The 24,934-nt window shown below is 37.3% G+C and overlaps 1 protein-coding gene across 4 annotated transcripts in view; it reads right to left on the reverse strand.

The window, feature by feature from the left end:
- ADIPOR2 (adiponectin receptor 2) overlaps positions 1 to 24,934 on the reverse strand; it is an 80,111-nt gene that overhangs the window by 13,134 nt on the left and 42,043 nt on the right. For all 4 annotated transcript variants that reach the window (XM_043563511.1, XM_043563509.1, XM_043563510.1 and 1 more), the window contains exon 3: positions 2,594 to 2,713. In XM_043563511.1, coding sequence (XP_043419446.1) covers positions 2,594 to 2,713 — 120 coding nt within the window. The remainder of the gene's footprint in view (positions 1 to 2,593; positions 2,714 to 24,934) is intronic.

The raw sequence follows: 24,934 nt of genomic DNA on the forward strand, positions 1-24,934 counted from the left end.
CCAAGATACTTAATTTCTTTTATCTAATTTTTACTTGAAAAAAGATAGTTACTGTTAATGTTAACTTTATAAGATGCTACTCTGTTTCACTTTGGGAGAATTTTATATTCTAACAGGGAGAGAAAAAGAGAAATCAATCCTCACAACTGCTCCGTAGTTCACAATATGCAAACAGCTCTGTGTGACCATATGAAAAGTGCTATTGTGTTATCCCACACAGTCAAAATGAACACTTTCTGCAGTCAGAAAGAATATGTTGAGTTTCTTACTAGTTGTATTTGCATATAATATCAATTTTTTTCTCCACTGTTTCTAAACAAACATTCTAACGGACTAAACTGAGCCAAGGTGATATACTTTCATAATTATACTGAAATTAGTGTCATATTCAACTGACATTGCAACCTCAATTCTCAACTTGGGAGTCCATCCAAATGCCAACCCAAACAGGCATCCTCTTTTACCTCTCCATTGTAAAAAGGATAGGATCACAGCTTAGGCAAATACATATTCATTTATAAGCAGAACAAAGGCACTGCATATAAGAAACATCTGAGCAATGGTCCACTGGATTCGTATTAGACCATTAACGCACAAAACATTTATTCTTAATTGAAGGCTGGGAAAAAAGAGACCATGATCAAACTTGGACACTCAATAAAGATTTTATGATTTTATTTCCCCTATTCCTATAAGAAAAGCTTTTCCAAAAGGGATAGTAAGTATACGAGCAAGGCCACAGGACACTTCATTTTAACTACTGTTTACTTGCTTCCAATACAAGAAAAAAATTTTTTCTAGTGTCAAGTACACTCAGGTGCACTACGGCAGCAGGTGAAGCAAGCCTGGAGAATGTCATGTCACAGGAAGCCCCTTCAGACCACTCTCACAGACAAACTCTAGAGGGTGATAAGGGAATGGTAATAATTTTTGTGCTCCATTCAGTTTTCTTCAGTAAATCATAGTTTGGAGCAAACAAATGCCCTAGTTATTCTCCCATTAGCTGTTACACTGTAAGTTTTATTTGCTTTATTCTTTACTTAGTTCAGAAAAAGAGAATAAAAAAGAATAAAAGAGAATAGGACCCCACTGATCTATAAATATTAAAAATTCCTAATGGCCCAGACACTAAATATCCAACTTTGAGAGATTTACCATCAAATTTGCTTGTTGAAAAACAAAATGTATCTTCTATATACTTTTGTATTCATTCTCCTAAGACAGCAATCACTAGAAAGAATGCATTGTTTTGCTTGGCTTTTTGCTATGGTTTTGCTTGGTTTTTTCTTCACCAATTTTCAAACACTGATTAAAATTTCCTAGGCTCTAAGTAGACCCATAAATATTTATACCCCTCCCTCACCACTCTTCATCCATCCCTTTATCTTAGAAGGGGTGTCTATAATGTCCTCTTCTCATCCTCTTCTCCAAAGGATACTGTTCTAGAGTCAACTGGCCCCAATTATTTCCACCACCACTGTGAATATAAGCAAACCTAATTTAGTTTTCAGGATCCAAGACCACAGGCATAAAAAGTCTTGGTTTCATGAAACCCATGAAAAAGCTAAGAGTCACAAAAATTTCTCTCTAAATGATCAAGAGTTCTCCAGAAATATTTAACAGATGAATTTATTTACACATACAATCATAGATTGACTTATGACTTTAGATCTGTCAGAGCCCTATCTAATGATCAGATTATCAAGTAGCTGTAAATTTACCAGTGTCCCTATTTTCTGTAAGAAAGCACCCCCAATTCCAGTTACCAATTTAGAAGGAAAAAAATCCCCACAATAGGTCTTAAAGAATCAGATAATGTGTTAGAAGAAAAACTTTAGAGACTGAAAACATGCCAGCTAAATTGGAAATCCTGGATGTTCATGAAAACCAGGAAATTTCTATCTAAAAAGTAGTTTGAGGGGCGCCTGGGTGGCGCAGTCGGTTAAGCGTCCGACTTCAGCCAGGTCACGATCTTGCGGTCCGTGAGTTCGAGCCCCACGTCAGGCTCTGGGCTGATGGCTCAGAGCCTGGAGCCTGTTTCCGATTCTGTGTCTCCCTCTCTCTCTGCCCCTCCCCCGTTCATGCTCTGTCTCTCTCTGTCCCAAAAATAAATAAACGTTGAAAAAAAATTTTAAAAAATAAATAAATAAATAAATAAAAATAAAAAGTAGTTTGATTAGCCAAACAATCTTTAGCAAAATTAGCACATTTGCCATCACAGTCAAATAACAAAAGAGATTCAAGGCACTTGGGACTTCAGTATCTCTAGGCATCATCTCCAACCCCGCCCCCCCCCACACACAACTTTCATCCTGTCTTATCTAAACTATCAACAAGACATCTATTCTGTTAACTTACATCAGGAAACACTTGTTAATAGATGGATACTCTAGTTTTATCACAACCTTATCATGGCTGCTGCAGGCAAACAAATGTAATTTGTCTTAAAAAGGGTTAAAGTCATGATATTGTTTCTGTCTCCATTTTGCTACAGATTATCCCCAGAGTAAACCAAAGGCAGCTCTCCTTAAAGGTTTCTGTTTGGGAAGGGTTAAATATATAGCATAGGAATAACAAGAAACTGTCATCTTACCTTACAAACAAATTCTTCCATTCTTTCCATAGCATGATGTGCTTGTAAAAGAGGGGATATACCCATAAACCCCTCATCTTCCTGAGAAACCTCATCATTGCACTCATGTTCCTCAGAGATCTGTAAGGCAATCAAAGAAACAGTCAGGGACAGAGACCAGGGCCAAATGAAAGAATCAATACACTTTCTTTGAAAAACTATAAATGAAATAATTCTCTCTTAAGGTCAAAGCAAAGCCTCAAACAAGTAACAATATAGGAAGTAAAGTCAGTTTATTATAGAATTAGGACTATTAAAAATGAACAACAGTTAATTCTTCTCTAACAGACAAATGAAATACAAGAGCATTCCTATGTTTGTTTTAGTAGCGAATTCCTGGGGTAGCTTGAATGGTTCATTTTTTGTTTTAAGAATATATTCACAGTTCACATATTATGACTATAAAATTGATAAATTACTGAGGGGAAAATCTCCAGGAACCCCACCTGGTGTATATAAAATAAATAATTGTAATGCAATGTGCTAAGTGCTCTAGAGAGAAAAAAGGGGAAAAAAAAGAAAAAAATTTTACTCAATTCTTAAGATATGCCAAGCATAAAAGAAAGGACTTTATAAAGGCCATCTAACTTAATCCTGACAGCCACTTTATCATTAGATAAGTTTTCTTATCCCCACTTAACATATAAAGAACATTAGGCAAAAAGGTTAAATAAGTTGCCTAAGGTTAAGACTAATAAAGTGAAAAAGTAAAACCCCCCCCCACTGCCTTTCTACATTCTTGACAAAATGAAGAAAGAAATAATAATCTGGTTAGACCTTAATAAATAAATCACTAAAATTAAGACTTCTGTTTCCAGATGAAGCTTCTACTAGACAGAAGGATACTGTGAGAAGGGCAACTGACCAGAAGTCAGAAGACCTAAGTCTGGTTTTGCCACTAATATCCATGGAACTTTATATAGGTCTCTCAACCTTTCTGAGCCTCAAATTCCTCATTTCTAATCTAAAAGAGGAGTTTAAAACTAAACAATCTCTACAGTTTTCCCTATTCTCTAAAATTCTGATATTCTGCAACTTCGTGAATAAATGAAAGCACAAGAGAACGGTAACTCCATATCTAATAAGTCTGCTAGATACATAGTACTGCTAACATACCTGCATGAAGAAATGAAATGACCTTCTACCTCCAGTCAGAAAACTGGTAAAGGATGAACATGTAGGCACAATAGGTAATCTACCACAACACTTGAATTTGGACATGTTTAAAATGAAATCCTAAGATTTTATTTTCCTACTCTTTACTCTTCAAGATAACTAGGGGCTTAGTATTAAGACGCATGTAAGACATGTTACATACCCAATCTCAACTGTTAAAAAATTATCTTCTCCAAGAAATCTATCTTGACTCTGCTTCTCTACAATTCTTACTTATAAAACACCCTCTCTTCATTACTTACCTAAACCTTATTGTCTGTCCTTCGGTGCCCAGTTTCTCATGATTGCCACTTTCCCCCAAGGCACTTTTAGTTTGCTTCTCCCATTCCCAGAAAATTTTATTAACCTAGATATACTACATGTTTATGTGCTATGGCTCTTCGGAGGGCTACGAACCACTGTAATATTTAAGACTTTTTCAAATCCCCCTCAATCAAGAAGCAGTTTTCACCAGAGAATGTATATGCCCTAATCCATAGCAACTGCCTCCCTTTCTGAACTTCTCTAACACTTGAAGGCTGCAGCTCTCATTTGACAACGAATATAATATCTGATTTACAGCTCGTCTCATTGACTTATACTGTTTTATTTCGTGTTTGACTGGATTTTACTTTTTTAGTGTATCATTTCCTAAACAAAACTTTAAGTGTCTTTGTGGTCTTCTTTCCCATGGCCCCGAGAACAGTTCTCTGTAATATGTTATATACTTCATGGTGGCCTCAATTAATTAATTAATGCTTTAAAATTTTTTCAACAAAAATTGTTAAAGGATTGTGCCTAATAAAACATAAGATTAAAATGATAAACTTCATTAAAACATCAAATACAGGGCACCCAGGTGGCTCTGTCGGTTAAGCGTCTGACTTCAGCTCAGGTCATGATCTCTCGGCTTTTGAGTTCAAGCCCTGAGTGAGTCAGACTCTGTGCTGACAGCTCAGAGCCTGGAACCTGCTTCAGATTCTGTGTCTCCCTCTCTGTGCTCCTTTCTCGCTCCCACTCTCTCTCAAAAATAAATAATAAAAAAATGTTTTTAATCAATTATATGAAAACTGAAAATAGATAATAGTTTAAAATGATTGGCAGACTGATTTTAAAGTATAAAATATAAATGTATATATAAAATGTAAAACAGCTCAAATATTTATACATGTTCAACATGTATTTAATTCTTCACAAAGAGTAACAGAAACAAAGATTCAGTCTGGACTTTCTCACAAATAAATTATGCTAGCAGTTTCTAATGAAACTACAGATGAGCACATAAAGTAGAACTATAGTTGAATGTTTCCTGTACTATCATAAGTAAAATCCTATTAAAAGTTGTAGACCTGTCTGACATATCAATGGGATTACTTACAACCAGTTAGTTTTTTTTTTTTTAATTTTTTTTTTTCAATGTTTATTTTTATCTTTGGGACAGAGAGAGACAGAGCATGAACGGGGGAGGGGCAGAGAGAGAGGGAGACACAGAATCGGAAACAGGCTCCAGGCTCTGAGCCATCAGCCCAGAGCCTGACGCGGGGCTCGAACTCCCGGACCGCGAGATCGTGACCTGGCTGAAGTCGGACGCTTACCGACTGTGCCACCCAGGCGCCCCATAACCAGTTAGTTTTGAGTATCAGGCTAATAATGCATTTGGATCCACAGAAGACTACTGATAGGAAAAGGTAAGCCAGCCTCCCTGGCAAACTAAAGTCATTTTACGCACTTAATCTTAAATTATAGACTAGATAAGAAAGAAATGAGGATAAGGTGACCTTTCTCCATAGGTACTCACCACTATACCCATATACAGAAAAGAGAGATGAATGGTTCAACTTCCCAATCATGGGGAGGGAAGAGGAATAATGACCCTGTTGCTGGGGAAGAAACAGGTTCACATCTTCAGTAAAGCTAATACATGTTTACTGAAAGAAAACAAGTACATTCAGAATGCAAGATGTATGGTCTAGGTCAAATACCAACTAGTGTACAAAAACACTGTTTATACATTTAGTCAAATATTTTTTTAGGAAAAGGTGGCTTGCCATAATGGATTAAGAGTGAGTCTGAAGTCAGATAAACAGTGACTACTGATAAAATCTATCATCTTTGACAAGATTATATTTAACTAAAGCATCAGTTTCCTTACCTGTGAAATGATTTTAACAATATTGTACCTACAATACAGAAGTTTTCAGGATCAAAGATAATAAATAAAAAGAAACTATCACAGGGCCCAGGACTCAGAAGGCAAGAAATAAATGATGGTCCTTACTATTATGATGATGGGCTAGGTACTGAGAACATTAAAGTTAGTTATCACAACCTAGTGGAGAAGCCATGCATGTAAGTAAATACAGCAAGGAACTAGTGAACAGTATGAACTGTATGAAAAAGGTCTGATGCAAATAGAAAAATATTTAACTTTGGCACTGCTGGGAAGTTTTCTAGAAAAGTAACATCTGAACCAAGCCCTGGAAAACGTGTAAGAATCTGGAGCAGAGGAAAAGTAGGACAACCATAAAGGCTGTTCTCTTTATCTGACTTAATACCTTGAAAATTCAGAGACCTGGGAGCACGGCGGGGGGGAGGGGGGACAAACACAAAACTAAAGTTCAGGGCAACCTGGTTTCAAATGTCTCTTTTGTGATTTTTTTTTTTTTTTTTTTTTTTTGTCTAAGGAAGTTTACAAAATGCTTAACTATATACTTCAACAAATACAGTTAAAAGAGTCCAGGTTTTAGAGTCAGAGGCCTGGAAGAAATGGCCTATTCATTTCAACCAATACACCATATTATACATTTCAAAAAGAATTTTGGATGATAAAAAATATTGCACCAGGACTCTAGAGATCTGCATTTTAGGCCTCAATCGTCTAGGCTTACTTACTACCAAACCCTCCACTGCCTTGTACCTTTGACCCTTCATTCTAGCTATGCTGAACATTTAACAGGTTTAGACACCAGTACACACCAGTACATACTCGATACATGTTGGCTATTATTGGTACTATTCCCTAAAAGCATCATGCTATTTACTTCTGTGTCTTCACATCTGCTGTTCCTTCTGTCCAGAATGTCCTTAGGCTTTTCTCTTAGTTAACTCTGAAACTCAAATTTTACCTCCCTAGATGCCCAGTTGAAATTAGAGTTGCTCCCATAGTACACTCCACAATCACATAGCACTTAGAATAAATGTATCAATATACTTGTCTGTCCTTCTGACTAGAGTGTCAGCTGCTTAAAGGCAGACACTATGTCTTATCTTTGTATTCCAAGAGTGCTAATACATACTTTAAAAAAAAAAAAAACCCAGAAACATCTGCAGAAAATTGATGCATCTTTTTAAAAAAATTTTTTAATGTTTGCTTATTTTTGAGAGACAGCGAGAGACAGACAGAACGAACAAGCAGGGGAGGGGCAGAGAGAGAGGGAGACACAGAATCTGAAGCAGGCTCCAGGCTCTGAGCTGTCAGCACACAGCCCCCACAAACGGTGAGATCATGACCTGAGCCGAAGTTGGACGCTTAACCGACTGAGCCACCCAGGCGCCCCAATTAATGCATGTATCTTTACTAAAACTAAATGACTCTTGGTATTCCCTCCATTCTGATATTCCAGGAACCAAGTTTAGGTACTTGGAAGAAAGTTGGGACTTTTTTTGAGAGAGAGAGAGAGAGAGAAAGAGGGGGCATATGGGGTGGGGGGAAGAGGGGATCTCACAAACCGTGAGATCATGATCTGAGCAGAAATCAACAATCAGATGCTTAACTGATTAAGCACCTTAACCAGGTGCCCCAGGTGGGACTATTTAATAGGAAACAGTAGTGTGTCAGAAGGAAAAGCTTACGAGGTAGGGGGCAGGGTTGGGGTTGTGGGGAAGCAGGCTAAATTAGTTCAGTTTGAAGCAGTTAAAGGTCCAATATAGAGGTCAGTACTAAGATGACAGATTTAGAAATCACTTTTGTGAAAAGACTACTGAAGTTGAAGTGGCTGAGATAGAAGAGTAAATTCAGGATGTGTTTACCACAATCTATTGCAACTACTTGGGCATTATTACAAAGTAAGGACAGCAAAACAGAATCGTTACTTATTGTGTACTAACCACATCCCAGACACTGTACTAAGTGCTTTCACAAATTAAGTAATCAAATCCTCAACAACTTTCTGGGATGAGTATTTCCATCCCCATTTTATGATATGGAAATCCAGACCAAGTGTGGTACATAAAGAAATGGAATCTAAGGGAAGTTACACAGCCCTAAGTGATACCTTGATTCCCAACCTAATGACATTATCTTACACAGATGAATTAAATTCCTTGTCAATTTCTATCATGCATTTTTTTAAACTAATATTACAAATATGGCCATCATGTGGGGGTCTGTTAAATGTTTCTGATGTTTAAAGAAGGAAGGGGTTATTCTTGAACCAGCAAGTCCATTCCTAAGTATACAGCTAACAGAAATGTTTCTATATGTTCACCAGAAGTACTAGAATATTCACAGAAATACTATTTATAATAGCCTGAAACTTGAAACAACCCAACTAGCCTTTAATAATAGAATAAAGGTGTTATAGTCACACAAAGAAAAGCTATAGATAGAAAAGTAAAAATGAACAAACTATAGCTACACAAAGTACAAATGAATTTAATGTACATAATACTGAATGAAAGAAGCCAGATACAAGAGTACATATTGAATGGTTCAGATGACATAAAGTACAAAGACAGGCAAAACTAATCTATACATTAGAAATCAAGATAATAGTTACCTCTGGGAAAGGGATAGGCAGGCATCACTATGATGGAGGGAAGGTATTAAGGGGGCCTCTAGGGATACTGGTTACACAAGTAGTGTCCAGTTTATAAAAATTTACTGAACTACTCACTTATGACATATCCACTTTTCTGTATGCATATTATATACTTCAATAAGGTTTTTTTTTGTTTTTTCTTTCTCAAAAAATTTGGGAAATGATGCAGAAGGGATTAGACATTCAAATCCAGGTCTCTCTGAACTCAAAACTCTGGGTTTTGGGGTTTTTTTTCCCTTTTACCGAACTGCTTCCTTTGAGATTATCTACTGAAGCACAGAAATGGCTTCACTAAATAAAACCAAATTTGGTAAAAGTGATAAAAGTAGCTATTAAGTAGGGCTATTTAAGCAAAGATACCTAATTAGGTCAATCTATGAAAAACTAATTATGACCCTCATTCAAGTTTTATCCTCTAACAAGAGTTAAAACTACAGGGGGGTTGAGGAAACTTTAGATATCACCTAGTTCCAACAACTTCATTTCAATATTAAGAAAATGAGGCCCAAAGAAATAAAATTGGCAAAAACCACACAACTGGCTGGCAGCAGACCAGGACTAAAACGCAGGTTCAATCATTCATTCATTTTTTTTCCTTACTTACTGAGCAAATACAATATTCCCAGACTATTTAGGTGCTGAACATAGAACATAGACATTCAGGGCGCCTGGGTGGCTCAGTCTGTTAAGTGTCCAACTTTGGCTTGGTTCATGATCTCATGGTTCGTGAGTTTGAGCCCCACATCGAGCTCTGTGCTGACAGCTCAGAGACTAGAGCCTATTTCGGATTCTGTGTCTCCCTCTCTCTGCCCCTCCCCTGCTTGTGCGCGCGCGCTCTCTCTCTCTCTCTCTCTCTCTCTCTCTGTGTCTCTCTCTCAAAAATAAACATAAAACAATTACAAAAAAAAAAAAGAACACAGACATGTTCAGGTTAGTGAAAACATAACAAAGTCAATTTTTTTAAAGATGATTACAAAGTCTAATAAGAACAATATCCAACAGATTATGTCCTGTTCTTTGGATTGGGCAATCTTCCTTTTTAAGGTGAAACTTAAGCAAATCTTTTCTTTCTGACACAAATACAGGCCTCCAGTGATGTACCGTATCCAACATTTGTAAGTACTTTCCATGTACCAGGCATTGTTCTCACTGCTTTACAGGTCCTATGCTCACTACAACACTGCGAGACAAAGTACATGTTATCAGATACTGCATTTACAGAAAAGGACACATTTAGTTACTCTGGGTCAAGGTTTACTCTGCTGAAGTTCCATCAGTCTAGAACTATACATATGTATCATGAAAAGGAAAAGGCTATAATCGCTTGTTCTCAAATTTTAAGTGTGCCCCAGAATCATGTGAGGGAGTTTGTGAAAACTAGATTCCTATTGCAGAGATTTTAATTTTAAAGTACAACCGGGGATGAGGCACTGACCTCCCACGTAGTCAAAAATCCTATATAACTTCTGACTCCTCAAAAACTTAACTACTAACAGTCTACTATGGATCAAAAGCCTTAAAAATAACATAAACATTTGACTAACACATTATTGTATGTTACATACTGTATTCTTACAATGAAGTAGGCTAAAGAGTTATTTAAAAAGAGAATATATATACATTTATAGTACTAGTACTACATAGATCAAAAATCTCTATATAAGTGGACCCACACAGTTTAAATCTGTATTGTTTTTCTTTTCTTTTTTTTTTAACATTTACTTATTTATTTTGAGGGAGAGAGAGTGCAAGCACAGGGGAGGGGCAGAGTAAGAGGGAGAGCGAGAATCCCAAGCAGGCTCAGCACTATCAGTGCAGAGCCTGATGTGGGGCTTGATCTCATGAATGGGGAGATCATGACATGAACCAAAATCAACAAAGGGACACTTAATCGACTGAGTCACGCAGACGTCCCTAAACCCGTATTGTTTAAGGGTCAACTGTATTTGATTTCCAGTACAGTCCTCTTTCTTCTTTTTTTTTTTTTTTAATTTTTTAAAAAAAAAATTTTTTTTTCAACGTTTATTTATTTTGGGGACAGCGAGAGAGCATGAACGGGGGAGGGGCAGAGAGAGAGGGAGACACAGAATCGGAAACAGGCTCCAGGCTCTGAGCCATCAGCCCAGAGCCCGACGCGGGGCTCGAACTCCCGGACCGCGAGATCGTGACCTGGCTGAAGTCGGACGCTTAACCGACTGCGCCACCCAGGCGCCCCAGTACAGTCTTCTTTCTTAAACCATTTTGCTTCTTAAGGAATCAAGCAGATTAACCTCTCCATTCCCTCAAATAAAGGACTCCCATAAACAGGGAAATGAATGTAACTGTGCACACAGATATTTCAATTGATGCTAAGGGTCAATTCTACAATTACAATGGATCACTACCACTTGTCAGTCTCTTTTCCCACAATTTTGACCATCTATGAAAACAGTGTCCTTGAAAATGTATTAAAGGCAAATAAGCAAACTGCCAAATCACACTTTTGACAATAAACCAGTGAAAAGAAAAACTCCAGCCCCCGTGAAGTATATGATCCTCCAATAAGAGTCCCTGTGTATTAACTCACATAAATTCAATGGAACCTCAGTTCCATCACCTGTAAAACAGATACTATTAATACCTACTCTATAAGCCTCCTCTAGGAATGAATGAGATGACATGTGCAAGAGAGCTTAGAAAGTTGCCTCATACATTACATAGGCTCAATAAATATGAGCTATCATTCTTCTGATAAATAATAAGAATGCACTTATTTTATCAAAGATTAAATAACTGTGTTAACTAATTTTCCCTGATCATCAAAATAGCATACCCCAATATTCTCTTTCTATACATCTCTTTATGGAAACTACTTGAGACAATTTAGACCTAGAATACTATATTGGCTACTGATAAACTCATTCACCTATATGTTATACGCCTACCATGATCAAAAAGACTGGTCTAGGATCTGAGGATGGGGTGAGCAAAAGGCAAGATTCTTTCCACTATGGAACACAGTCTACAAGCAAAAATAATTACTAAACATCTATCTAACGATAGAAATACATAATTACAAGCTGTGATATGTATTGTGATGAAATATAAAAGTTAGGATTAAAGGTAAGAATGGGAAAGATGAAATAGAATAAATTAGGGAATAGAGAATTTGTGAAAGGTTTCTCTAAGGAAATAATACTTAACCTGAATACTAAAGAATAAGCAGCAATTAGCCAGAGGTGTGGATCTACAAACACCCCAGGCAAAGAAAACAGCCATGTTTGAAGACTCTCAAGCTGGAAAGAGCCTAGCCTGTTTAAGGAACTGAAATAAGGCCAGTGTGGTTGAGGCTCACTGACCAAGGAGGAGAACACTGTGAAATAAACTTAGGCAGAGAGGTGAGATCATCAGAGTCCTGAAGATTATGGAAAAGAGTGGGGTTTTTGTCCTAAGTGCAATGAGAAGCAAATGATTTTCTAAAAATGGAAATGGCTAATAAACTGCATTTTTAAGAGTTCTCTTAGGGGTGCCTGGGTGGTTCAGTCAGATGAGTGTGCAACTCTTGATTTCAGCTCAGGTCATGATCTCAGGGTTGTGGGATCGAGCCCCACATTGGGCTCTGCACTGGGCATGGAACCTGCTTAAGATTCTCTCTCTCTCCTTCCCTCTGCCCCTCTCCCCTGCTCACACTCTCTCAAACAAACAAATAAATGAAAGCATTCTCCTTTGCAATTGTGTGAAGAATACACTGGACAAGAACAAACAAAACAGAAAGCCCTGTTAGAAGATCTAGCCCAATATTCCAATATTCCAGATGGGAGATGACAGAAGCTTAAAGTAGTGACAGTGTAAGTGAAAAGAAATGGATCATTAAAAGTTGAACAGACACAACCTGATTTTGTAATAGATTTGAATTCGGTTTCTACTTCCAAAGTCTTCAAAGAGGTTAAATAATTAAAATCTTCAGCCACAGCTAACCTAGGAAGGTCTCCTGATAAAAACTCAAGAGTCAACTGTGACCACAATGAGATGCCACTTCACACCCACTAGGATGGCTATATTCAAAAAGGCAGATAAAAATAAGTGCTGGGCAGGACATGGAAAAAATGGAACCCTCAAACATTGCTAGTAGGGATGTAAAATGGTACAGTTGCTATAGAAAACAATCTGGCAGTTCCTCAAAATGTTAAACAGAGTTAACACATGGCCCAGTGAAGAATCACTCCTGTGTCTATACCCAAGAGAAATGAAATCTTATGTGCACACAAAAACTTCTACATGAATGTTCATATCAATATACTCAATAAAGTATAATATGTCCATACAATGGAATATTACTCAGCCATAAAAGAGAATGAAGTTCTTTTTTTTTTTTTTTTTTTTTAATTTTTTTTTTCAACGTTTATTTATTTTTGGGACAGAGAGAGACAGGGCATGAACGAGGGAGGGGCAGAAAAAAAGGGAGACACAGAATCAGAAACAGGCTCCAGGCTCTGAGCCATCAGCCCAGAGCCTGACGCGGGGCTCGAACTCCCGGACCGCAAGATCATGATCTGGCTGAAGTCGGACGCCCAACCGACTGCGCCACCCAGGCGCCCCAGAGAGAATGAAGTTCTAATATGCAAACAACATAAATGAATCTTGAAAACATTATGCTAAGTAAAAGAGCTGGTCATAAAACACCACACATTGTGTGATTCCATTATATAAAAAGTTCAGAACAGGAAAATCCATGGAGACAGAAAGTAAACTGGAAATTAGCTGTCTAGGCTTGGGGTGTGGGAGAACAGGGTATGACAGCTAATGGCTAAGAGGTTTCTTTTAGAGATGATAAAAATGTTCTAGATTAATTGTTGTGATGGTTGCACAATTCTGTGAATATACTGAAACTTTTGAATTATACACTTTAGGATGTTATTTATATATGAATTATTTCAATATTTTTTAAGAGTCAACTGTGAGTAAGTGTGACATTTTCCTTTAACAAACAGCAAATAAATTCAACTTGATTTCCCAAATATTCCTCGGAGAACATGTATAGATTTGTCTTTTTGTAAATCATGTTTCTGAGAAGTTTTTAGTACATTTTAAGTAAAACAGAACTATAACTTTAGGCACTAGTTTTTAAACAGAAGTGAGCATCTTAATCACTTGTGAAGCTTTTAAAAACTACATTCATCCAGGACCCAAATATGCTGATTTAGTAGGTTAGAATTAAATCCTGGCATTTGTGTTTATTTTCCTTAAAGGGCCATAGGCGATCAGATAAGCATTCCTAACAGATTCACTGACTTAAAGGAACCTGTTGATATACACTTGAACATAAAGACATATCACCCTGTAATGGATTACAACTGCCTTTAACCCATTTTTTTTTATAAATTCAGAATTTCACTTTTTATTTTAAAAAAAAAAGACACTCCTGTTATCTTTTCTATTACATTTTTATTCTTATGCACAATTGGCATTTAATGTACGTAGAGAGTCTAATGGAAACTGCCACATTTTTTTAAAAGCCTATGCAATCTATTTAAGTTGTACATCTTTAAAAGAGGGAACATATAGACAAAGAAAATAATGCAAAATTATCAGAAATGTGGAAGACCGCACCATGATAACGTTAGGTTTATTTAATTTCAAAGTAAGCAAAAAATCCATTGAAAGGTTAGAATGCATCTGAGAGGCAAAATTGTCCTGGCCTGACAAAAAATAAGGTGTGTGCAACAATTCTGTCAAAATACAAGTACCAATAGTTGAATCTAACCTCTGGGTTCAACATAAATACTCAGGCAGAGTTTGGAATTGAGAAATATGAAGTCAACCTGCTGCCAATTTTTATAAAGGCAGCTTTGTTCAGACGAGAGTGCAGAGGACTAATTAATTAGCACATGCTCTCGTATACATGTGACCTTAGACAAATTACTCTTAAACTTTCTAAATCTTACTTTTATCCACTTTTTAAAAGAGATCATATCTGTTCTTCCTATTTCAGAGGGCAATCTTGAGAAGCAAATTAGATGTTTGTGAAAGTGCTACATACAAATTTAAGGCACTATCATAATTTAGAAGGATACTCTCCATCTGCTAACAGTTCGCATACTTCCACTTCAAAACTGGAAATTTCAAGAAATTAGTCCTTCCTTCAAAAACAAACAAAAAATTAGTGTATGGAAATCATTAAGTCCCTTGAAGATATTAAGTTAATATTTTGTGTTTAATTCCAGTCTCAAAATTACAGTTTTCTGTAACTCTACCTTCCTTCTTTTCTAATTCCCATGATTATTCTATACTAATAACCCTGAAATTAGCAGCAAGGAACAGTGCTGTATATAGAGCAATGAATGAAGAGGAAGGGCCAAGGGAGAACTAGCACAGCAGAAAACTTTTCATTGCTTAAATGATCCACTAAGTTTTCTATCAAAACTATCTCCCAAGTAGGTAGTACCTACAGATGGACTGGTTTTTTCAGAAACCACCTTCTTTTTTTCAGCAAAGAACTTCTACACCAAAGCGAAATAATATATAAAGGGCAAAGGAACAAAAAGACACAATTTCCTCATTAGTAAATTGAGGAAGGTAAACAAGATGGCTTCAAAAGAGACTGTAACATTCCACAATCTATGGATCTGATTCTCTCAAATCCATGATTCCTCACAGAAAATCTGTTACAACAGATAGGAAGAAAGAAATGGTTTTGTTCAGGCTATTGGCTTCTGGATTAACTTAGAGTAAAGGAAAATGAAATACAGGTTTTCAAGGCAATAGAATGAGTTCATTCATAAGGATGAAAAAAAATCACATTCACTTAATTATCTGTTAGTGAAACAAAGAGCACAAACATTGTATTTAGAAGATACCACTCTATCAAATGAAGATGATAAACAAACATACATAGTATAATGAGAAACAGATAACCACTGTGAATCTGACACAAAAGGGCAGGATGGATAAATTCTCAACTCTAAAAACATTTTACTGTCTCATAATTAATATTATAAACAGAATTTTGTTGCCATTCTTAATCTCAGTCAAATTGGCTAGTCTGAAATTCCTTCTAGTTTTACAATTCCTTAGCTTCAATAAGAACATGCATCAGTTTTAAATATAGTTAAGAAAATAATAATAATTTTAAAAAATAAATATAATTAAGAAACAGTGGTACATTAAAAATCATACAGTGATACAGCTACTGACTATTCAATTATCTCTAAGATGACTAAAGAGAATCTCAAGTCTCACATTCTAAAACAAAAGTCTTGATTCCTCCCCCACTTTCAAAAAGTTTTTTATTTCTTTATTTTAATGTAATCTCCACACCCAGCGTGGGGCTCAAATTCACGACCCCAAAGACTGAGAGTCACACGTTCTTCCGACTGAGCCAACCAGGCACCCCTTGATTCCCCTTTTTAAACCTGCTCACTTTACCAATCCCACCCAGTTTTTGCTGAGTTAAAATATCCAATAATCATCCTTGATTCCCCTCTTTTCCTCACTGTCCACATCAAACCCACCAGAAAGTCCTGCTGACTTGACCTCCAAAATATATTCAGAATCTATCCACTTCCATTTCTGCTGCTACTATCACCCTGTTTCAAGCTAACATGGAATACTGGAATATATTCTCACCTGGAATGTTCTATAGGCTCCTGTCCTTCCATTCCGTCTTTTCACAATTCATTCTCCACAGTGAGTCATCTTTTCAAAATCATCAATCCCGGGACACCTGGGTGGCTCAGTTGATTAAGCGTCTGACTTCGGCTCAGGTCGTGATCTAACATTTGTGGGTTCAAGCCCCACGCCAGACTCTGCGCTGACAGCTCAGAGCCCGGAGCCTGCTCTGGATTCTGTGTCTCCCTCTCTCTGTCCCTCCCCTGCTCATGCTGTCTCTCTCTCTCTCAACAATAAACAAATAAATAAAATCACCAATCCCTACCCCCTGTTTAAACACCCCAAAGGCTGCCTACTTTCTGGTGGATTTTATTAAAATAAAATCTAAGCTTTTTCTATACACCTATAGAATCCTGGTCCCTCTCTGGCCTACTGACCTCATTTCACTCTTCCTTCTTGCTCCTCATGCTCTAATTGCACTGGTCTTTCAGTCTTGGCGGGGGGGGGGGGGGGGGAAGGAGGAGGAAATAGGAGGAAACAGCAGAAGCAGAGGGAGGAAAGGACCTCTGTACTAGCTTGTTTCTTCTATCTGGAAATACTCTTCCCCTAAGGTCTTTGCTGGTTCCTTATCATTCAGGCTTCACTTCAAACACGCTTTCCTTAACTATATCTAAAGAATTGCTGGGGGTGGTGGAGGGAGTAGGTAGAGCACAGAGGATTTTTAGGGCACTGAAACTATTCTGTATAATATCATAATGATGGATATATACATATCATTATACATTTGTCCAAATCCATAATATATACAATGTCAAGAGTAAACCTTGGGTAATTACAATTTGTCAATATAGGCTCATCAACTTTAACAAAGGTAGCACTCTGGTTGGGGATGGTGACAGTGAGGGAAGCTATGTATATGTGCAGGCAGGGAGACGGCAGGAAATCTCTATATTTTCCCCTCAATTTTTCTGTGAATCTAAAAACTATTCTAAAAAAATAAAATCTTAATAAAAACTAATTCTTTTAAATCACCTCACCTCATTACCTTAGCATACTTTTCTCCTTGTAGCACTTATCACTGTTTGTAATTATCTTATTCATTTATGTGTTTCACGGATTTATTGCCCATGTCTTCCCTACCTCTGCACTGGCACCATGCAGGGAAAAATTGTGGCTCTGACCCATCACCATATTCCTAGCACTTAGAAAGGCAGCTGGTCCAGACAGGGCCACCATATTCTACCCTCTAGGCTGTACACAGCACAACTTAAGATGGATCATTCACATGGATTATGATTTGATGAAAATCTCTTGGAGGTTTGCAAAAAAACAGACCTGGATCTGAAAAATGTATTCCTACAATACTTCCATTAATAAAACTATAATATTTCTAGATATGCTAATGCAACAATGTGCTACCAACGTAGCCAGAACATAGGTTAGGTTTCTCAACCTTGGCACTTACGTACTTGGCTAGGTAATTCTTTGCTGTGGAGGCTGTCTATGCATTGTAGGATGTTTAGTGGCATCCCTGGCCTCTACCCACAAGATGCTAGTAGCATAAATTCGCTAGTTTTAACAACCAAAAATGACTCCAGACACTGCAAAATATTTCCTGGGAGTCACAACTGCCCCAAATTGTAAACCACTGGAATGGTCACTTGGGCTTACACCATCTCAGTTTTCTCATCTATAACACACAAAGGCTCAACTTATCAAAGAGGCTCAACATATCATAGTCAGTTCAACTGTACACACTCGTTTACATCATCTGAAGAAACCTCTGGATATTTACACAACTAAGTTTTTTTGTTTTTTTTAACCCAATGCTCATTATTTGAATTTAGGGCAACAAAGTGGTATAGCAAAGCAAGCATCAAATCTAAAAACTAAAAGAATTTTCACAAATCTTCACATTATTCATACAACATGCATATAGAAGATATACACAATGTTATTTTGCTCTTTTCCAAAGAAACTGATGCACTGAAAAATTCTGCAAAGTCATAATTAGGAGTTCGATAAATAGAAGAACCTAGATCTTCCAATTGTCATTCCAATATTCTGTGGTACAAGAAAATTATCTCCAGCATGTGGCGCAACACTGAAAACTTATTATATGAAGTATGATAACCTATATAAAGATACTGGGATAGGGAATGCCTTTTTCCTTTAGAAACTGTGGCAGATCATATTAAAGTTCTCAATTATTCACTTACTCCTTCCCCTCAGAGGAATATAATCCCACCCCATTGTCATTGGACCTAGCTACATGACTGCTTTGGCCAACGGAACATAAGTAAATGTAACACACATCATATATGAGCAGGAACTTTGAATGCAAATGCAATTTGGTTTGTTCTCTGGGACTTTTGCAATCTGCCACAAGAACATGTGCCAACCAGCCTCCTTCAACCTGGGTCCCAGAATGGATTCACAGAGCTGACCTGCAACAGACCGGCAACACAGACTAGTAACATTTTACCTACTGCCCTCATGTATGTTTGTATTGTTGTAAAATCACTGAACTTCTGGAGTATTTAGTTTCTGCAGCAAAAGCAGACTAACACAGGGATGTACTTTTTTGAGTACACAAACATTAAAATACTTACATAACTCTGAATTTCAGTGTATAGGACCTTATAAGTTGTTCCCTCTCCCTCCCTTTCTCTACACACACACACGCACACACACAGAAACTTTTGCTTTTCTTTAACATTATTCAATATACATATTATGAATGTTTTCAGAGATAAAAAAATTATCAGAACATCTGTCTGCACTGAAGACAGTTGTTTTAAAATTCTCAATTCACATTTCAATATTTAAATACCACAAAGATGGCTCAGTTGGTTGAGCGTCCAGCTTCAGCTCAGGTCATGATCTCAGTTTACGAGTTTGAACCCCACATCAGGCTCGCTGCTCTCAGCCTATCAGTGCAAAGACCACTTTGGATCCTCTGACCCCCTCTCTCTGCCCCTCCTTGGCCTGTGCTCTCCCCAAAATAAATAAATAAATAAAAAATAAAAAAATAAATACCACAAAGATAAGCATAGTATAACTACCAAGTACACAGAATCCAGGAAAAAGTGTTCACAAATCTAGAGAGTTGGAATATAGTAGGCCTGTGTCCTCCAAATTAGTCTTACTATTCCTTTTATAGTCAAAAAAACACCAAAAAATAAATACTTGTATCTACACGTTTGCCATCAGCAGACTAAAATGTACTCATTTATAAAAGGAATAAGCAAAAAATTAAAGGCTTTATATAATTTTATTATTATTCTATATGGGAAACCAGAAAGTTTAAAATAATTTCAGCACACAGGAAACACACTTGGAAAAAAAGCTCACATGTTTTTTTACATGACAGAGAAAGGACTGCTTAGTACACATGCCATTGAATACTCATCACCTGCTATTCACAATCTGACCTACTCCAAGGTCTGGCTTCTGTTCCCACTCCTCCACCAAAACAGCTCTTAAGTTCACCAATGACCACCATGTTGCTGGAACCAGTGGTCACTAGCCTATCCTTTTTGTCCACGATTTCTTTAGCAGCAGTAGAAATAAACCAATCACTGCTCCCTTCCCTCCTTCTTGAAACACTTTTCTTAATTTTTGTGATATTACACTTTCCTGAGTTTCCTCCTACCTTATAGGCTTGTTGTCTTTAGCTTCCTTCCTCTACTTGCTTTCTCTCTTTGAAATGCCCTGTGAATGCTGGTGTTCTTCAAGCTAGATCTTAGGACTCTTAAGTAACCTTAACCATTTCAACAGTTTTAAATATCAGCTACACTGCAGCTACTTCCTAAATAATTACTTCAAGCCCAGGCCACTCTTAGGAATGCCACACTCCTACCCAACTATCTTCTAGACACAGCCAGTAAGATGTCTCACATACATTTCCTATTTTTTTTTTAAATTTTTTTTTCACGTTTATTTACTTTTGAGACAGAGAGAGAGACAGAGCATGAACGGGGGAGGGGCAGAGAGAGAGGGAGACACAGAATCTGAAACAGGCTCCAGGCTCTGAGCTGTCAGCACAGAGCCTGACGCGGGGCTCGAACTCACGGACGGCGAGATCATGACCTGAGCTGAAGTCGGACGCTTAACCGACTGAGCCACCCAGGCGCCCCCATACATTTCCTATTTTTTTGTAAGTTTATTTATTTTGAGAGAAAGAGAATATGAGCAGAGGAGGGGCAGAGAGAGAGGGAGAGAGAGAATCCCAAGCAGGCTCCAGCATGGAGCCCAAAGCAGGTGAGATCGTGACCTGAGCCGAAATCAAGAGTCAGATGCTCAACTGAATGAGTCCCTGCGTTTCATATTTAACACAGCCAAAAGCAAACTTGATCCTCCCATTTATACCTACTTCACCTCTAAACTTATCCTCTAGTTCTTCCCATCTCAAAATACAGATTCTTACCTCAGCAATCTAAATATTCACATCATACCCCAGACTCATTCTTGTCATTTCCTTCTCTTCTCCCTTAACCCATCACATCCAATCTACCAGCAAACTGTCAACTCTATCCCCAAGGCATAGTTCAAATGTATCCACTTCCTGCCAACCAACAATCACCATCAACCCAGACAGAATAAGCTACTCTCATGAATTTCTGTAGCAGCCTTCTGACTCATCCACAAGTTTCTCTCCCCACCAACAGCCCCCAAAATCTGTCTTCACATCAGAGCCAAAAAGTGATCTTTTCAGAACGTAAATAAGATTCTATCACTCCCTTGCTTAAAACTTTCCAATAGCCTCCAATGTACTTTCTCCATATCATGGTCTACAAAGGTCCTACTACATTTTTGCCTCATCTCTTACCATCCTCCCCATTATCCACTGACCACACTTCTTAAATATGCCAAGATTTTTTTCAGATTCAAGGCGTTGAACACACTACTCCTATTATTCGAAATGCCCTATACATACTTCCTCCTTTCCTCTTCCCTCACTTTCAACCAGCCTTTACTAAGCATTCAGTTACATAATCACTTTTAGAAACTGCCAGAGGTACTACTTATCACCATCAGTTCTTTAAATTAGTTATGGGTATATTCCAGATTAGTTCGATGTGGGGCACCTGGCTAGCTCAGTTGGTAGAGCCTGTAACTCTTGATCTTGGAGTTGTAAGTTTGAGTCCCACCCACATTGGGTGTAGAGATTAAACATAAAATCTTAAAAAAAAAAAAAAAAAAGGAATAGTTCAATGTGTACATTCTAGAAACCCTTGAGAATATTTCTTAATATCAAAAACTTGATAAAAATGTAGAATCCTATCACAACTGGAAATGAAAACAGGCATCAACTATTATCCTATTATATATGACAAAAAATAAATCCAGGCAAATTAAATAACTTGCCTATTTTATAAGGCTAAATGATAGGTCTTCTGACCCTGTGTTCAGTAAACTAGTCAACCCTCTCCCAATTCTGTTTATGACATTTCCACTTTCTTTAAGATAACCTCAATCATTAAAAAAAAAAAGTCCTGAAATTCATATGGGATGACAAAGGGCCTCAAAAGTCAAAACAGTCTTGACAAAGAGCAAAGCTGGAAATATCCCACTTCCTTCAAAACATACTACAAAAGTACAGTAATCAAAATAGTACGGTACTGGCATAAAGACAGACATATATATAAACCAACAGAACAGAATCAAGAGCCCAGAAACAGATTCATGCATATGTAGTCAAATGATCTTCAGCAAGAACAGCAACACTATATAATAGGAAAGAGACTATACAATCTCCTCAATAAATGGTGCCGGAAAACTGTATTACCTACATGCAAAAGAGTAAAACCGGACCCTTATCTTACATAACATAAAAAAAACAATTCAAAATGACTGAACTCAAAAAAAAACTTAAATGTAAGACCTGAAACTACAAATTTCCTTGAAGAAAATATAGAGAAATAGTTTCATAATATTGATCTTGGCAATGATTTCTTGGGTATGACACCAAAAGCACAAATAATAAAAGCAAAAATTAGACAATTTGGAGAATGTCACACTAAAAAGCTACTACACGGCAACAACAGAAAAATCAACAGAATGAAAAGATAACCTACAGAATAGGAGAAAATACCTGCAAACCATATATCTGATAAGGAGTTAATATCTAAAATACATGTAACTCAGCAGGGGGTAGGGGGCCTCAATCACTTTATACTGGCTTAAAAAAAATGGGCAAAGTATGTGAACAGACATTTCTTCAAAGACACATACTGGTATATGAAAAGGATGCTCAACATCACTAACATCAAAGAAACCTATCGCAAAACTACAATGATGTTCCACATCACATCTGTTATGATAGCCATTATCAAAAAAGAAAATAGTAGGTATTGGCGAGGATATGGAAAAATTAGACCCTTTGTGCTCTATTGACATGAATGTAAAATGATGCAGCTCCTATGGAAAACAGTATGGAAGTCCCTCAAAAAAAAGTAAAAATAGAACTCTTATGACCCAGTAATCCTACTTCTGGGTATTTACGCAAAAGAACTGAAAACATTATTGGTAGCATTATTCACAATAGCCAAGACATGGAAAAAAACCTAAATGTCAATCAGTGGATGGATGGATAAAAGCAATGTGGTATATACCTACAATGGAATATTATTTAGCCTTAAGAAAGAAGCCTCGGGGCACCCGGGTGGCTCAGTTGGTTGAGCGTCCGACTTCAGCTCAGGTCATGATCTCATACTCTGTGAGTTTGAGCCCTGCATCAGGCTCTGTGCTGACAGCTCAGAGCCTGGAGCCTGCTTCAGATTCTGTATCTGACCCTCTCTCTGCCCCTCCCCTGCTCATGCTCTGTCTCTGTCTCAAAAATAAATAAAAACATTTAAAAAAAAAAAAAAAGAAAGAAGCCTCATCACATGTTACAACATGCACAAACTTTGAGGATATGATGCTAAATGAAATAAGCCAGTAATAGAAAGCAAGATACTGTATGATTCCACTTATACAAGGTGTCTAAAGTGGTCAAACTCATAAAAGCAGAAAGCAGAATAGTGGTTGCCAAGGGCTAGCGAGGGCAGAGAAAAATGGGGAGTTGCTATTCAATGGCTATAGAGTTTCAGTCATGTAAGATGAAAAAGTTCTAGAGATCCAATGTGCATATAGTTAGCAATAATGTACCATACACTTAAAAAATGTGTTAAGAGGGTAGATTTCATGTTGTGCTCACTATAATAAAAAGAAAAAAAAAAAAAAAAGATAACCCCAGTCACTCATCCAAGCTTAGTAACATTGCTTAGGCCTTAGCAGCAAATGAGGAAAACAGCTGGCTCAGCTTGGATAGGGAAGTCTTAGTTGCTAGTACTTATTACAGTAAAATGGCAGCAAGAAGGCAAGGTCTTAAGTGTTGATACAAGTTCTTGACCCAGATTATCTGGTCAACTTTTTTTAAAAAAATAATAATGCTGGCTTAAAAGCCAAATTGTATCATATGTAGTGTAGGCAAACAGCTTTTGTTTTTTAATCCTACTAATCTGTCCTGTGTATGTATGGGTATATACACCCACATGCATGCAAATAATCCTTCACCATAGTACAACCTAGCCAAGAAGATAAAGCTGACTTATAAAGAAAGTGTTACCAAGAACAGAAGAAATACTTTAAATTTCCTATTCTGTACCTATACTGCTACAATGCTCTGATGAAATTCTTATAAAAGACCTGAAAGGACAAGACAACCCTCTGGAGTTCAAACCAACACCACTATTACCCACACAACCAATGTATGTCTTAGGACGGTACAGATGCAATTTGGAGTAGAGGCTTTCAAAATGTTTTTAGCTACAACTCACATGTATGTATTTTTCATATCTGTATACATATCTATATAAAACTAAACAATTTCATCAAATAACATAGTTTAAATGAACATTACTACATATATGCACCTCTTTGTTCTATTTTGCTGCTTAATATTTTAAACACAGTGTACAGTACCAAAATTTCACAAACCACTAATGGACACAACCTAGTTTTAGAAACATTGTACTAGAGCTACAACACTGAACACATGCTACGTGATTCAAAGTTACAAAGCATATAGCTAAACATCTATAATAAGGGCTTATAGTATACAAATATTTTACTATATTTTTTAATAGTTATTTATTCTTGAGGGAGAGAGAGCATGAGCAGGGGAAGGACAGAGGATTGGAAGCAGGCTCTGCACTGAGAGCAGAGAGCCCAATGCAGGGCTCAAACTCACAAACTGTGAGATCGTGACCTGAGCTGAAATCAGATGGTCAACCAACTGAGCTAGCCAGGTGCCCCTATAATAAGGACTTTCTGATGCTGTTCACAAACACTTATGCCTTTGCTCTCTAGGTAGATGTGCTTAAATAATTTAAAAGCTGCTCTTTTCTCTGGAAAGTAAAAGGAAAGATTAAAACCTACCTTCTGTTCCCAGAATTCTAATGACTCCCAAGGTATGCACTGGAGATAAACCATATTTGGAGAAGCAGTTCCAGCACAGAGTTAGAATTTCTCCAAAATTTAAATGATAATGTCGTAACTAAAATACAGTTTATGGGTGTCTGGGTGGCTCAGTCAGTTAAGCAACCAACTTCGGCTCAGGTCATGCTCTCACGGTCATGGGTTCAAGCCCCACGTAGGGCTCTGTGCAGACAGCTCAGGGCTTAGAGCCTGCTTCAGATTCTGTGTCTCCCTCTCTCTCTCTACCCCTCATCTGCTTGCTCTCTTTCTCTCAAAA

The sequence above is a fragment of the Prionailurus bengalensis genome, chromosome B4, assembly GCF_016509475.1.
Source record: "Prionailurus bengalensis isolate Pbe53 chromosome B4, Fcat_Pben_1.1_paternal_pri, whole genome shotgun sequence".
Lineage (NCBI taxonomy): Eukaryota > Metazoa > Chordata > Mammalia > Carnivora > Felidae > Prionailurus > Prionailurus bengalensis.